General features: G+C 44.1%; 1 protein-coding gene across 4 annotated transcripts in view; it reads right to left on the bottom strand.

The window, feature by feature from the left end:
- Positions 1 to 1,357: 1,357 nt before the first annotated feature.
- Positions 1,358 to 16,918, bottom strand: part of FOS (Fos proto-oncogene, AP-1 transcription factor subunit) — a 30,337-nt gene continuing 14,776 nt past the window's right edge. The window contains exons 2-5 of one of the 4 annotated variants that reach the window (XM_056552955.1): positions 12,922 to 13,120; positions 4,632 to 5,218; positions 2,884 to 3,216; positions 1,358 to 2,792 (exon numbers count right to left, since the gene is read on the bottom strand). In XM_056552955.1, the coding sequence (XP_056408930.1) occupies positions 2,163 to 2,792; positions 2,884 to 3,216; positions 4,632 to 4,775 (1,107 nt within the window). In that variant the 5' untranslated portion in view covers positions 4,776 to 5,218; positions 12,922 to 13,120 and the 3' untranslated portion in view covers positions 1,358 to 2,162. Of the gene's footprint in view, positions 2,793 to 2,883; positions 3,217 to 3,504; positions 3,787 to 4,631; positions 5,219 to 12,921; positions 13,121 to 16,918 lie in introns of those variants that run through there. The other 3 variants (XM_056552956.1, XM_056552954.1, XM_056552957.1) reach the window with 3 other exon arrangements.

Genomic DNA, 16,918 nt, shown 5'->3' with positions numbered 1-16,918 from the left:
AGCCTGGGCACTGTGATCCCTACTGCAGCCTGGGCACTGGGTTCTGGGATCCCTACCGCAGCCTGGGCACTGGGTTCTGGGATCCCTACCGCAGCCTGGGCACTGGGATCCCTACCGCAGCCTGGGCACTGGGATCCCTACCGCAGCCTGGGCACTGGGATCCCTACCGCAGCCTGGGCACTGGGTTCCGTGATCCCTACCGCAGCCTGGGCACTGGGTTCCGTGATCCCTACTGCAGCCTGGGCACTGGGTTCCGTGATCCCTACTGCAGCCTGGGCACTGGTATGCCGTTGTAATACGGTTTTAAAACTGGAGTCAAAACCGTGGTCAAACACGGTTTGGAGTACTGTTAAAAACGTATTGCAAGCAAACCATACGCAAGTGTATGCATTAGGGTGCATACAGTTTGCAATGCTTTGCTTATGTATACGGTTTAATACCGTTCCATACGTTTTCACTAATGAAAACGTATGCAGGAACCGTAGTTGAAAAACTGTGTGAACCCAGCCTAAGGCTGGGTTCACACTACGTTTTTGCCATATACTGTTTTCAATCCGTTTTTCTAAAGAAACCGTATGGCAAAAAAAAAAAAAAAAAAAAAAAAAAACAAGGATGGAACAGTATGGAAAAAAGTAAACCACGTTTTTTTTTTCTTACATGGACATCAATGGGAAACACACAAGTATACGGTTCCATACGGGAACATATAAGTTTTTACTTTGCACATGCGCATTTGAATCTTAAAGTACCCCCCAAGACCCCTCCCATTAAAAATGGACAAAAAATAATAAAATTCAAAAACGTATGGGTTTTTTTCTATAAAACTGACGGAACTGTATGCCCTTTTTAAAAAAATATACTGTTTAAAAATGCATACGGTTTTCTTTAGAAAAAACGGATTGAAAACAGTATGGCAAAAACGTGATGTGAACCCAGCCTAACCCATGGAGAAGTGAATACATCACAGTAGACAATATCACCAGGATTCTCTTCTGTCCAATCACCATCACTGGTGCCACAGCTTCCTGTTAAATTCCAGCATCCATGCGTTTCTTTACTGTAATTGGGTCAGGTGATCACCTCCCATATAAATCAGTGTCACTTGTGTCGTATTTTGTTACCCATTGATTTTGATGGGTCTGAAGATATGCAGCAATACACGGCATGAGTGACCCTACCCTCACCTGTCACCGGAAGTGGTGTGTCTTGGGTCAGCTGACTTCCTGTGAACTAGAGACATGGTCATTACCGATCAGATCTGTTCTGGCTGCTCACAGTAGTGGAGGAGTGCCACTTATCACTGGGTCTAGTGAAGGAGAGTGCCCCTTATGGAGCAGTGAGGAATTACACACAGAAATAAGTCAAATGCGAATACATTTTATTCTCAATATCTGGACAAGAAGCAAACAATGCTTGAGGAGACTCTGCTCTCTGTCCGCTAGAGTAGAAAATAAAATACAAATAAAAATATAAATATTCTCAAATCCAAAATAAATAACCAGAACAGTCTACAGGAAATAAAACGTTTTCATGGAAAACTTGGAAAGACGGCGAGACGGAGTTACAGTCAACGGAAGATACAGCACGTTCACATGTGTCCGGCTTCAGGGGGTCATGTGTGTATATATAGACTATTATTCAGATCAGACGTCTTACAAAGATATCTTGGCAGTGCAGAGCTGCTTAGTGCTTTACCCACTAGACAGCCCCCCAACCACCAGCACCATAACTAGCTGCAGAGTGGCCCCTGTACAGGACCAGGGCCCCCACATCAGAAGAGGAGACAATAACACATCACTGTCACAGCAGTGAGGAGACATCATGCTACATATCAATAGGAGTGACACGTCCATGCCAGTGCTACGTCAGGAAGCAGGAGGATCACCAGTCCAACCACACGGAGGGGCACTGGGCAAGTGTTCGGCTGGCAACTCTTGCTTTAGCGCTGATCGTGTTTTCAGCCGTCCAAAGCTGCACCTCTGGGTGGAAATGAATTGACATGCACAGTGCACACGTATAGCAGCAAGGTGGCAGTGTCACAACACGGGGAGGTAAACCCACATCCCCTACTGCCTGTGAAATTCACAAAGCTCTGAGCGGTCTGCGGGCACAGTCCCAGATTGCTGTCCACCACCACGGGAAACTTAGTGCCAGGGCAGCAGTTACAAGGCCAGTAAGGTGGGAGAGTTGAGAGAGTCTGACGATTGCTCGTTGCTGCTGCTTCCTCTGCGATGAGCTGCACCACAGTTGGCGAAAGAGTCGGACTCCGGGTAGGTGAAAACAAAGGATGTGGTGTAGGTGGTGCAGGTCGGGGTGCAGGTCACAACAGGCGTGCACAGTGGCTCCATCTCCACCGACAGAGTGCTGTACAGGGGCTCCCAGTCAGCAGTGTACAGGGTGCTGGAGAGGTCCACGTCTGGCACCGAGCGGGCAGCATCAGAGACTCCTGTGACAGGAGAGCTGAAGAGGAAGTTGTCCAGGGGCTCGGACTTCAGGTCTAGTGGGACCTGCATTGGGGCGCTCTCCTTCTCCAGGACGGAAGACTGGCCGATGCTTACAGGGAAGAGTGGCTCAGCCAAGACTTCAGCAGGAGTGGAAGCACAGGTGACATCAGAAATAAGGCCCAAGTCCAGGGAAGAGGTCAGGTCCTGGAACGCCCCTTCCAGGTCATGTGGGATCTTGCAGGCCGGTTTATGAGCAGCCAAGATGAATTCCAGTTTCTCCTTCTCCTTCAGCAGGGCAGCGATCTCAGCCTGCAGGACAGATTTCTCATCCTCCAGCTCATCAGTCTCCTGGAATAGTAAAGGGGCAGGTTAGGGCTCATGCCATTGACCCAGACACTGGACACATACATTGTGGGGCATGAGCAGGGCAGATTCTTACCGCTTGGAGGGTGTCTGTCAGCTCCCGGCGCCGGTTGCGGCATTTGGCTGCCGCCATCTTGTTCCTTTCTCGTCTGACTCTCCTCTTTTCCTCCTCCTCTGGAGACAGCTGCTCCACCTTCCCTCTCCGGCCTAGGCTCTGGCCTCGTCCTGAGGCTCCTTTTATCACCCCACTGCGGCTGTAGGCTGGGGCCGCACCGTAAGGGTGAGATCTGGACTGTGATGGGGCCACAGAGGAGATTAGGGTGGGCTGCACCAACCACTGCAGGTCTGGGGACGTGGAGATGGCGGTGACTGTGGGGACAAAGCTGCTGCTGGACTCTGTGCTGAACTCCTGCAGAGATAGAAAGAGAGACTGATGTGAGAGGAGAGCAGCGAGCACTGATATAACCCCAAACATACACCCTCATTTATTACCATCCACCCCCAAACATACACCCTCATTTATTACCATCCACCCCCAAACATACACCCTCATTTATTACCATCCACCCCCAAACATACACCCTCATTTATTACTATCCACCTCTGATCATTTAACAGCAAATATACATCCCCCCCCAAACATGACCGCAAATATACACCCCATTACCCCAATTATACCCCCCCCATTGCTAATTACCTCCATTCTTCTCCAAAATATACAAGCCCCATTTATTATTAACACCCCCGTATCTCGGCAGGTTGTAGTACCGCAGCATCATTCCTCCCGGGAGCCGCACAGGACACGGACGGATATAAATAGCTCAGACGTCACCGGTGACGCAAGAGCCGCCGGAGTCTCCTGAATGAACCCGGGAATTTATCAATGAATCTGCGGCACGTGTGCGGGGCGGTGCCTGACTGCTACACCCCAATACAATCAACCCCCCTGCACACATCACCCCCCCCATACACACCCGCTGTCACCCCATTACACTCAGCCCTCCCCATACACACCCGCTGTCACCCCATTACACTCAGCCCTCCCCATACACACCCGCTGTCACCCCATTACACTCAGCCCTCCCCATACACACCCGCTGTCACCCCATTACACTCAGCCCTCCCCATACACACCCGCTGTCACCCCATTACACTCAGCCCTCCCCATACACACCCGCTGTCACCCCATTACACTCAGCCCTCCCCATACACACCCGCTGTCACCCCATTACACTCAGCCCTCCCCATACACACCCGCTGTCACCCCATTACACTCAGCCCTCCCCATACACACCCGCTGTCACCCCATTACACTCAGCCCTCCCCATACACACCCGCTGTCACCCCATTACACTCAGCCCTCCCCATACACACCCGCTGTCACCCCATTACACTCAGCCCTCCCCATACACACCCGCTGTCACCCCATTACACTCAGCCCTCCCCATACACACCCGCTGTCACCCCATTACACTCAGCCCCCCCCATACACACCCGCTGTCACCCCATTACACTCAGCCCTCTCCATACACACCCGCTGTCACCCCATTACACTCAGCCCTCCCCATACATACCCGCTGTCACCCCATTAATCCACCCTCCCCATACATACCCTCTGTCACCCCATTAATCCACCCTCCTCATACATACCCGCTGTCACCCCATTAATCCACCCTCCTCATACATACCCGCTGTCACCCCATTACACTCAGCCCTCCCCATACACACCCGCTGTCACCCCATTAATCCGCCCTCCCCATACACACCCGCTGTCACCCCATTAATCCCCCCTCCCCATTCCACTCAGCTCTATCTGTCACTTACCGGCGGGGTGAGCGGGGACCCGAGGCTGGAGAAGGAGGCGGACGGGGACGGGTAGTAGGCGCCACTGTCTCCGGCGGGTGAGGCGCTGCTGCAGCGGGATGAGGCCGCCTCGTATTCCGAGCTGGCGGGGAATCCGTGATACATGACTGCTCGTAGTTTTCGCTGAAGCTCCGGTACAATAGATCCGCTCTCCGAGCTGTCACTGCTGCTGCTCACGGCTCCCCGCCTTATATACCCGCGGCCCCACGATTCATGAATGAAGTGACGTCAACACAGGACTGGACCAACTCTGGGAGAGGGGCGCCTACTCCGGGGCTCAGCCTCACGGACTATAGTAGCGACCGCTCCCCCGCCGAGCGTCTCTGCGCCCATCTCCTCTAAACAGCCGCCCACACTGCGCCCGCGTTCTAAGCGTTCCGTTATTGAAAGCTCCGGTAGACTCCTCCAGATTCCCCCATGGATTCCCCTTAATGGGCTGCTCCAGACGCGAGAATCCACTGACGTAGATACCCTTATAAGGAAAACATCCTGTTTTAAGGGCGGGGCTGCCGGGAAGAACCCTGAGAACAGCAGAGAAGGGGGCGGGGCTAAAACAAACACACACAAACAAGACAGAGTGTCATGGACACAGAAACAACACTGCATACACTATACAGCACTATATACACTATATACACTATATATATATACACAAGACAGAGTGTCATGGACACAGAAACAACACTGCATACACTATACAGCACTATATACACTATATACACAATATATATACACAAGACAGAGTGTCATGGACACAGAAACAACACTGCATACACTATACAGCACTATATACACTATATACACAATATATATACACAAGACAGAGTGTCATGGACACAGAAACAACACTGCATACACTATACAGCACTATATACACTATATACACAATATATATACACAAGACAGAGTGTCATGGACACAGAAACAACACTGCATACACTATACAGCACTATATACACTATATACACTATATATGTACACAAGACAGAGTGTCATGGACACAGAAACAACACTGCATACACTATACAGCACTATATACACTATATATACACTATACAGCACTATATACACTATATACACTATATATATATACACAAGACAGAGTGTCATGGACACAGAAACAACACTGCATACACTATACAGCACTATATACACTATATACACTATCTACACAATATATATACACAAGACAGAGTGTCATGGACACAGAAACAACACTGCATACACTATACAGCACTATATACAACACTGCATACACTATACAGCACTATATACACTATATATACACAATATATATACACAAGACAGAGTGTCATGGACACAGAAACAACACTGCATACACTATACAGCACTATATACACTATATATACACTATATACACTATATATACACTATACAGCACTATATACACTATATATACACTATACAGCACTATATACACTATATATACACTATACAGCACTATATACACTATATACACTATATACACAATATATATACACAAGACAGAGTGTCATGGATACAGAAACAACACTGCATACACTATACAGCACTATATACACTATATATACACTATACAGCACTATATACACTATATACACTATATACACAATATATATACACAAGACAGTGTCATGGACACAGAAACAACACTGCATACACTATACAGCCCTATATACATTATACACAGCCCTATATACATTATATACACAGCACTATATACATTATATATACACTATATACACAATATATATACACAAGACAGAGTGTCATGGATACAGAAACAACACTGCATACACTATACAGCCCTATATACATTATATATACACTATACAGCACTATATACACTATATATACACTATACAGCACTATATACACTATATACACTATATATACACTATACAGCACTATATACACTATATATACACTATACAGCACTATATACACTATATATACACTATACAGCACTATATACACTATATATACACTATACAGCACTATATACACTATATATACACTATACAGCACTATATACACTATATACACTATATATACACTATACAGCACTATATACACTATATATACACTATACAGCACTATATACACTATATATACACTATACAGCACTATATACACTATATACACTATATACACAATATATATACACAAGACAGAGTGTCATGGATACAGAAACAACACTGCATACACTATACATCACTATATACACTATATATACACTATACAGCACTATATACACTATATACACTATATACACAATATATATACACAAGACAGTGTCATGGACACAGAAACAACACTGCATACACTATACAGCCCTATATACATTATACACAGCCCTATATACATTATATACACAGCACTATATACATTATATATACACTATATACACAATATATATACACAAGACAGAGTGTCATGGACACAGAAACAACACTGCATACACTATACAGCCCTATATACATTATACACAGCCCTATATACATTATATACACAGAACTATATACATTATATATACACTATATACACAATATATATACACAAGACAGAGTGTCATGGATACAGAAACAACACTGCATACACTATACAGCCCTATATACATTATACACAGCCCTATATACATTATATACACAGCACTATATACATTATATATACACTATATACACAATATATATACACAAGACAGAGTGTCATGGACACAGAAACAACACTGCATACACTATACAGCACTATATACACTATATATACACTATACAGCACTATATACACTATATATACACTATACAGCACTATATACACTATATATACACTATACAGCACTATATACACTATATATACACTATACAGCACTATATACACTATATACACTATATATACACTATACAGCACTATATACACTATATATACACCATACAGCACTATATACACTATATACACTATATATACACTATACAGCACTATATACACTATATATACACTATACAGCACTATATACACTATATATACACTATACAGCACTATATACACTATATATACACCATACAGCACTATATACACTATATATACACTATACAGCACTATATACAACACTGCATACACTATACAGCCCTATATACATTATACACAGCCCTATATACATTATATACACCGCACTATATACATTATATATACAGCCCTATATACATTATATATACAGCCCTATATACATTATACAGAGCACTATTTACATTATATACACAGCACTATATACATTATACACATCACTATATACATTATATACACAGCACTATATACATTATATACACAGCACTATATACATTATATACAGAGCACTATGTACATTATATACACAGTACTATATACATTATATACACAGAACTATATACATTATATACACAGAACTATATACATTATATACACATAACTATATACATTATATACATTATATACACAGCACTATATATACACATTATACAGAGCACTATATACATTGTATACACAGCATTATATACATTATATACACAGCACTATATATACACATTATACAGAGCACTATATACATTATATATACAGCACTATATACATAATATACAGCACTATATACATTATACACAGCACTATATACAGCACTATATACATTATATACACAGCACTATATACATTATATACATCCCTATTTACATTATACACAGCGCTATATACATTACATATACAGCACTATATACATTATACACAGGCCCAGACAGGAATTCCCTCCTCCACATGAGCCCCAGGCAGGGATTCCCCCCTCCACATGAGCCCCAGGCAGGGATTCCCTCCTCCACATGAGCCCCAGGCAGGGATTCCCCCCTCCACATGAGCCCCGGGCAGGGATTCCCTCCTCCACATGAAGCCCGGGGCAGGGATTCCCCCCTCCACATGAAGCCTGGGCAGGGATTCCCCCCCTCCACATGAGCCCCAGGCAGGGATTCCCTCCTCCACATGAAGCCCGGGGCAGGGATTCCCCCCTCCACATGAAGCCTGGGCAGGGATTCCCCCCCTCCACATGAGCCCCAGGCAGGGATTCCCTCCTCCACATATGCCCCGGGCAGGGATTCCCTTCTCCACATGAGCCCTGGGCAGGGATTCCCTCCTCCAAATGAGCCCCGGCAGGGATTCCCTCCTCCACATGAGCCCCAGGCAGGGATTCCCTCCTCCACATGAGCCCCGGGCAGGGATTCCCTCCTCCACATGAGCCCCGGGCAGGGATTCCCCCCTCCACATATGCCCCGGGCAGGGATTCCCTTCTCCACATGAGCCCCGGGCAGGGATTCCCTCCTCCACATGAGCCCCGGCAGGGATTCCCTCCTCCACATGAGCCCCGGGTAGGGATTCCCTCCTCCACATGAGCCCCGGCAGGGATTCCCTCCTCCACATGAGCCCCGGGTAGGGATTCCCCCGTAATAAGGCCCGGGCAGGGATTCCCCCCTCCACATGAGCCCCAGGCAGAGATTCTTTCCTCCACATGAGGCCCAAGCACAGATTCTCTCCTCCACTATATGACGCCGGGACAGGGATCCCCCCCCCCCCCCCCCCCCCCGCCACATGAGCCCTGGGCAGGGATTCCCTCCTTCAAATAATGCCAGGGCACGGATTTCCTCCTCCACATGAGCCCCTGGTAAAGATTCCCTTCACCACATGAGCCCCGGGCAGGGATTCCCCCCTCCAAATGAGCCCCGGTCAAAGATTCTTTCTTCCACATGAGGCCCGAGCAGATTCTCTCCTCTATTATATGATGCTGAGACAGGGATTTCCTCTTCCACATGAGGCCCGAGCAGATTCTCTCCTCTATTATATGATGCTGAGACAGGGATTTCCTCTTCCACATGAGGCCCGAGCAGATTCTCTCCTCTATTATATGATGCTGAGACAGGGATTTCCTCTTCCACATGAGGCCCGAGCAGAGATTCTCTCCTTCATTATATGATGCCGCGACACGGATTCCCTCCTCCACATGAGCCCCGGGCAGGGATTCCCTCCTCCACATGAGCCAAGAGCAGGGATTCCCTCCACCACATGAGCCCCTGGCAGGGATTCCCCCATCCAAATAAGGCTAGGGCAGGGATTCCCCCTCCAAATAAGGACAGGGCAGGGATTCCCTCCTCCACATGAGCCCAGGGCAGGGATTCCCTCCACCACATGAGCCCGGGCAGGGATTCCCTCCTCCACATGAGCCCGGGCAGGGATTCTTTCTTCTACATGAGCCCGGGCAGGGATTCCCTCCTCCACATGAAGCCTGGGCAGGAATTCCCCCCTCCACATGAAGCCTGGGCAGTGATTCCCCCCTCCACATTAGGCCCGGGCAGGGATTCCCTCCTCCACATGAGCCCAGGGCAGGGATTCCCTCCACCACATGAGCCCCGGGCAGGGATTCCCTCCACCACATGAGCCCGGGCAGGGATTCTTTCCTCCACATGAGGCCCGGGCAGGGATTCTTTCCTTCACAAGAGGCCCGGGCAGGGATTCTTTCCTCCACATGAGCCCCGGTCAGGGATTCTTTCCTCCACATGAGCCCCAGAACGGGATTCCCTCCTCCACATGAGCCCAGGGCAGGGATTCCCCTCCACATGAGCCCCGGGCAGGGATTCCCCTCCACATGAGCCCCGGGCAGGGATTCCCCTCCACATGAGCCCCGGTCAGGGTATCTTTCCTCCACATGAGCCCCAGAAAGGGATTCCCCCCTCCACATGAGCCCAGGGCAGGGATTCCCCTCCACATGAGCCCCGGGCAGGTATTCCCCCCTCCACATGAGCCCCGGGCAAGGATTCTCTCCCCCACATAAGGCCCAGACAAGAATTCCCATTCTTACATGAGGCTCGGGCAGGGATTCCCTGCTCTACATGAGGCTGTCTGCTCTGGAGAGGGATTCCCTGCAGTGACATCAGCATTTGCGTTTACAAGGCGGTGAGCCTTCCCTCACATGTGCAGCCAAGTTCACACATCGCTAGGAGGGAGGGAGCGCCCATTCTGGGACACACATTTTCTACAGCCAAAAATGTTTTATGTGTTTTAATACTCTTTAACAAAAACAATAAAAAAAAGTTATAGGTCTCAGAATAAGGCTACTATGACCCCCCCACCCCCACCCCCACCCCCCTAGTATAGTTTTTTTTTTGTGATTACAGTTATTTTGGGGGAAAATTTAGCTTTTTTGAGCACTTTTTATTTTTGGAAGGTGGGCGGCATTGCTGTTAATAGGGTACACCTTAATGTGATGCTGTTATACCGTGGGTTGTTGCAGATGCATCAGCGACGTTGATATGCAAGTACATTTTTATTGTTTTATTATTTTCAGGGTACATTCACAGGTGTGTATTTTGCTGCATATTTTGTTGCAAAGTGCAAAATACACAGAGGTAAGCATACTCTAATAAAGCAATAGGTATAGGTAAAATAGTTTTTTTTTACTTGTGCACTTTTATTCCATCCCACTAGGGTACTTGAACAGGGGGTGTTGCTACAGGGGGGGGGGAGCAAAGAGTAAAGGAGTCCCCAGTACATTGAGCAGTCTCATTTGCACATCAAAAACATTGTTATCACAGATAAATGGCGCACTGAAGGGTCAAATTACAGGTAATCATGGGTGCTCAGACTCTCAGTGATGGTTACGAGCTAGGAGAAGGACACAGCTACGCACTTCTCTCTGCAGAAGACAGATTCTATAGTAATCAAACTATTAGTGAAGGCAAGTAAGTCTGGCACTGCTGCCCAAATATAAGCTCCCATTGGGATACTGGATACCAGATAGATAACCTGGGGGACTTCACGGGGGATGCACTCCCAGAAAGAAAGGCACTGGCAAAAAGTTCAAGAAATAAATGGATGCACTCACCCGGATAGCTTGCTGGCAGGAATCTTTATTCACATGCAGTTAAAAACGTGCAGCGGGTAGACGAAGAGGGGCGGCCTCACAGCGACTGACTGTTTCCTGCGCTCCAAGCGCACTTCCTTGGGCTGCCGATTGGCAGCCTGAGGAAGTGCGCTTGGAGCGCAGGAAAAAGGCTGTCACTGTGAGGCCGCTCCTCTGCGTCTACCCGCTGCACATTGAATAAAGATTCCTGCCAGCAAGCTCTCCGGGTGAGTGCATCCATTTATTTCTTGAACATTTTGCCAGATTCTATAGTAAGCCACTGGACCCCTTCCCCTGCAGTGAAATGAAGGTGAGCTGTGCACTTCTCCCAGTTCATTCTAAAGGTGAGTGAGGGTCTGAATGCCTGACCCCGTCCCATCAAACTTTGTGACATATCAAAAGTTTTTTTTCTTAAATGACAGGGACACTTTAAAGGGCTTATCTCACAGAGATAAACAGGTCTAAACTGAACCATTTTGTGAGATTAAACATAGTTTAAATGTATAAACATTTCTTATAACCAATCCCCCCAATATGCCTTCTTTGGTAGGAGTCTGATTTTACCAACTTTGCTTTGAGAGAAACCTCTGAACCTCCCTCAGAGCTGGGGACGGATACAGACTGGACCTGCTGTATAATGTTGTGTTCTGTGGCGGCATTGTACTTGGCTTTGGTTCAGCAGGTGACATTTTATGCCATGATTAAGAGCTCAGTCTCGAAACGCGTCGGCGTTCTCACAATTTTAATGTGACATGTCACATATTTTTGTCTTTTTTTACATTAATTTTTAATGGACCTATTAAAGGCTAAGTTTTAACCACTATTTTCACCTGGGAGCTGGACTACACCTCTCTTCCTTTCCATTGCTGTTACGGGGAAGAACGGCTTCCCTGGATCCGTGCTCCCGGACTCATATGCACTCTGTCTGATTCCTACCCTTTTCTTTTGTATATAGATGACATTTCATGAAGAATTTGAATCCATAATCCCATTATCTGTCACTGGAAGTTACTGTATGACTACTACAGAGAAGGCGTGTAGTAGACTGGCCTTTTCCTCATACTCCTCCACTGCTACACCCAGATTATATTTTAAGGGGGGGCAACACTTTCAGTTTTAATGTTTTTAATATTTAAGTAGGTGAATAATGTGGTCGTCTCTCTTGATTTAAGTGTATTGTGGGAACATTCAGTTCACTCTCTTCCCTCATACACTATAGGGTCAGTATATATAATATAGCTTCCTGTCTATACATTCTGTAGTGGTATGGAGTGCCCCTTTATGTCAGTAAGCACACTTCAGCTCTGTTGTGATGTGTACAGATAGGTGAATACAGTGCCTCACCTGTGACAAGACGTCTCTCAAAAACATGTTACACAATCCTGTCTGAACAGGCTGGATGTGATGTGCAGGGCCTGGAGCACACTGGGAGGGCCCGCCTGGCGTCACTGAAGTTATTGGGACACAGGTCACCGCCGTTCCTGTTCTATCATTTGACGTTCCATTCGTGAAGGCACAAAGGTCAGAGGTAAGACGTGGAATCCTAAATATACAGCGATGTATATACAGTAAGTACACCTTGTAAACATAAATGTGTATATTATGGAGTTAGTCATTACACCCGATATATATATATATATATATATATATATATGTATATACACACACAAAGAAAGGTTGCTGCAGCACACAGAAGTAAACATCAAAGTAGTTTATTCCATTCCAATGGCTACGTTTCAGCCACCCATGTGGCCTTTCTCAAGCACAAGACTTGTAGCCATTGGAATGGAATAAACTACTTGGATGTTTACTTCTGTGTGCTGCAGCAACCTTTCTTTGTGTGGATACCTGTGGGCCCAGACCTGGGCTGACTATGCTGCTCTGCACCAGACTACATTTTAGATACTGAGGTGCTGCTCAACCTGGACATTATATATATATATATATATACACACACACAGTATAGAATCAGTATATATAAGATAGGGTCAGTATATACTGTACACAGGGTTGTATCAGCCTCACTTTCTTTCCTCACACACTATGAGGTCAGTATATATAGTATAAGGTCACTATATAAAGTATAAGGTCAGTACAGTATATACCTAACAAAGGGTTAAATCAGCCTCACTTTCCTCCCTCAAAAAACTATAAGGTCAGTATATATAGGATAAAGTCAGTATATATAGAATAAGGTCAGTATATACCGTATACAGGGTGGTATCAGCCTCACTCTCTTCCCTCACACACTATAGGGTCAGTATATATATATATATATAGTATAGGGTCAGTATATATAGTATAGGGTCAGTATATACCGTATACAGGGAGGTATCAGCCTCACTCCCTTCACACTATAGGGTCAGTATATTTAGTATAAGGTCAGTATATATAGGATAGGGTCAGTAGATTTAGTATAAGGTCAGTATATATAGTATAAGGTCAGTATATACCGTATACAGGGTGGTTTCAGCCTCACTCTCTTCCTTCACACACTATAGGGTCATTATATAGAGTATAGGGTTAGTATATAGTATAGGGTCAGTGTATATGTATATATATATATATATATATATATAGAATAAGGTCAGTATATACCGTATACAGGGTGCTATCACTCTCTTCCCTCACACACTATAGGGTCAGTATATATATATATATATATATATAGAATAAGGTCAGTATATATAGTATAAGGTCAATATATATAGGATAAGGTCAGTATATACCGTATACAGGGTGCTATCACTCTCTTCCCTCACACGCTATAAGGTCAGTATATATAGGATAAGGTCAGTATATATAATATATAGAATAAGGTCAGTATATATAGTATAAGGTCAATATATATAGGATAAGGTCAGTATATACCGTATACAGGGTGCTATCACTCTCTTCCCTCACACACTATAGGGTCAGTATATATAGGATAAGGTCAGTATATACCGTATACAGGGTGCTATCACTCTCTTCCCTCACACACTAGAGGGTCAGTATATATAGTATAAGGTCAGTATATATAGGATAAGGTCAGTATATATAGGATAAGGTCAGTATATACCGTATACAGGGTGCTATCACTCTCTTCCCTCACACAATATAGGGTCAGTATATATAGAATAAGGTCATTATATAGTATAAGGTCAGTATATATAGAATAAGGTCAGTATATATAGGATAAGGTCAGTATATACCGTATACAGGGTGCTATCACTCTCTTCCCTCACACAATATAGGGTCAGTATATATAGAATAAGGTCATTATATAGTATAAGGTCAGTATATATAGAATAAGGTCAGTATATATAGGATAAGGTCAGTATATATAGGATAAGGTCAGTATATACCGTATACAGGGTGCTATCACTCTCTTCCCTCACACAATATAGGGTCAGTATATATAGAATAAGGTCATTATATAGTATAAGGTCAGTATATATAGAATAAGGTCAGTATATATAGGATAAGGTCAGTATATACCGTATACAGGGTGCTATCACTCTCTTCCCTCACACAATATAGGGTCAGTATATATAGAATAAGGTCATTATATAGTATAAGGTCAGTATATATAGGATAAGGTCAGTATATATAGGATAAGGTCAGTATATATATATATATATATATATATAGAATAAGGTCAGTATATACTGTATACAGGGTGCTATCACTCTCTTCCCTCGCACACTATAGGGTCAGTATATATAGGATAAGGTCAGTATATATAGGATAAGGTCAGTATATATAGGATAAGGTCAGTATATATAGAATAAGGTCAGTATATATAGGATAAGGTCAGTATATATAGAATAAGGTCAGTATATACTGTATACAGGGTGCTATCACTCTCTTCCCTCACACACTATAAGGTCAGTATATATAGGATAAGGTCAGTATATACCGTATACAGGGATCTATCACTCTCTTCCCTCACACACTATAAGGTCAGTATATATAGGATAAGGTCAGTATATACCTTATACAGGGAGCTATCACTCTCTTCCCTCACACACTATAAGGTCAGTATATATAGGATAAGGTCAGTATATATAGGATAAGGTCAGTATATACCGTATACAGGGTGCTATCACTCTCTTCCCTCACACACTATAGGGTCAGTATATATATAGGATAAGGTCGGTATATACCGTATACAGGGTGCTATCACTCTCTTCCCTCACACACTATAGGGTCAGTATATATATAGAATAAGGTCATTATATAAAGTATCAGGTCAGTGTATATATATATATATATATATATAGAATAAGGTCAGTATATATAGGATAAGGTCAGTATATACCGTATACAGGGTGTTATTACTCTCTTCCCTCACACACTATAAGGTCAGTATATATAGGATAAGGTCAGTATATATAATATATAGAATAAGGTCAGTATATACAGTATACAGGGTGCTATCACTCTCTTCCCTCACACACTAAAAGGTCAGTATATAGGATAAGGTCAGTATATATATAGAATAAGGTCAGTATATATAGGATAAGGTCAGTATATACCGTATACAGGGTGCTATCACTCTCTTCCCTCACACACTATAAGGTCAGTATATATAGGATAAGGTAAGTATATATAATATATAGAATAAGGTCAGTATATACCGTATACAGGGTGCTATCACTCTCTTCCCTCACACACTATAAGGTCAGTATATAGGATAAAGTCAGTATATATATAGAATAAGGTCAGTATATATAGGATAAGGTCAGTATATACCGTATACAGGGTACTATCACTCTCTTCCCTCACACACTATAGGGTCAGTATATATATAGGATAAGGTCAGTATATACCATATACAGGGTGCTATCACTCTCTTCCCTCACACACTATAAGGTCAGTATATATATAGGATAAGGTCAGTATATACCGTATACAGGGTGCTATCACTCTCTTCCCTCACACACTATAAGGTCAGTATATATAGGATAAGGTCAGTATATATAATATATAGAATAAGGTCAGTATATACCGTATACAGGGTGCTATCACTATCTTCCCTCACACACTATAAGGTCAGTATATATATAGGATAAGGTCAGTATATACCATATACAGGGTGCTATCACTCTCTTCCCTCACACACTATAAGGTCAGTATATATAGGATAAGGTCAGTATATATAATATATAGAATAAGGTCAGTATATACCGTATACAGGGTGCTATCACTATCTTCCCTCACACACTATAAGGTCAGTATATATATAGGATAAGGTCAGTATATACCGTATACAGGGTTCTATCACTCTCTTCCCTCACACACTATAAGGTCAGTATATATAGGATAAGGTCAGTATATATAATATATAGAATAAGGT

Source organism: Hyla sarda, unplaced genomic scaffold (genome assembly GCF_029499605.1).
Source record: "Hyla sarda isolate aHylSar1 unplaced genomic scaffold, aHylSar1.hap1 scaffold_2148, whole genome shotgun sequence".
In the NCBI taxonomy this organism is placed as follows: Eukaryota; Metazoa; Chordata; class Amphibia; order Anura; family Hylidae; genus Hyla; species Hyla sarda.
The sequence above is the reverse complement of the archived record's forward strand: the minus strand, read 5'-3'. Positions and strand labels throughout refer to the sequence as shown.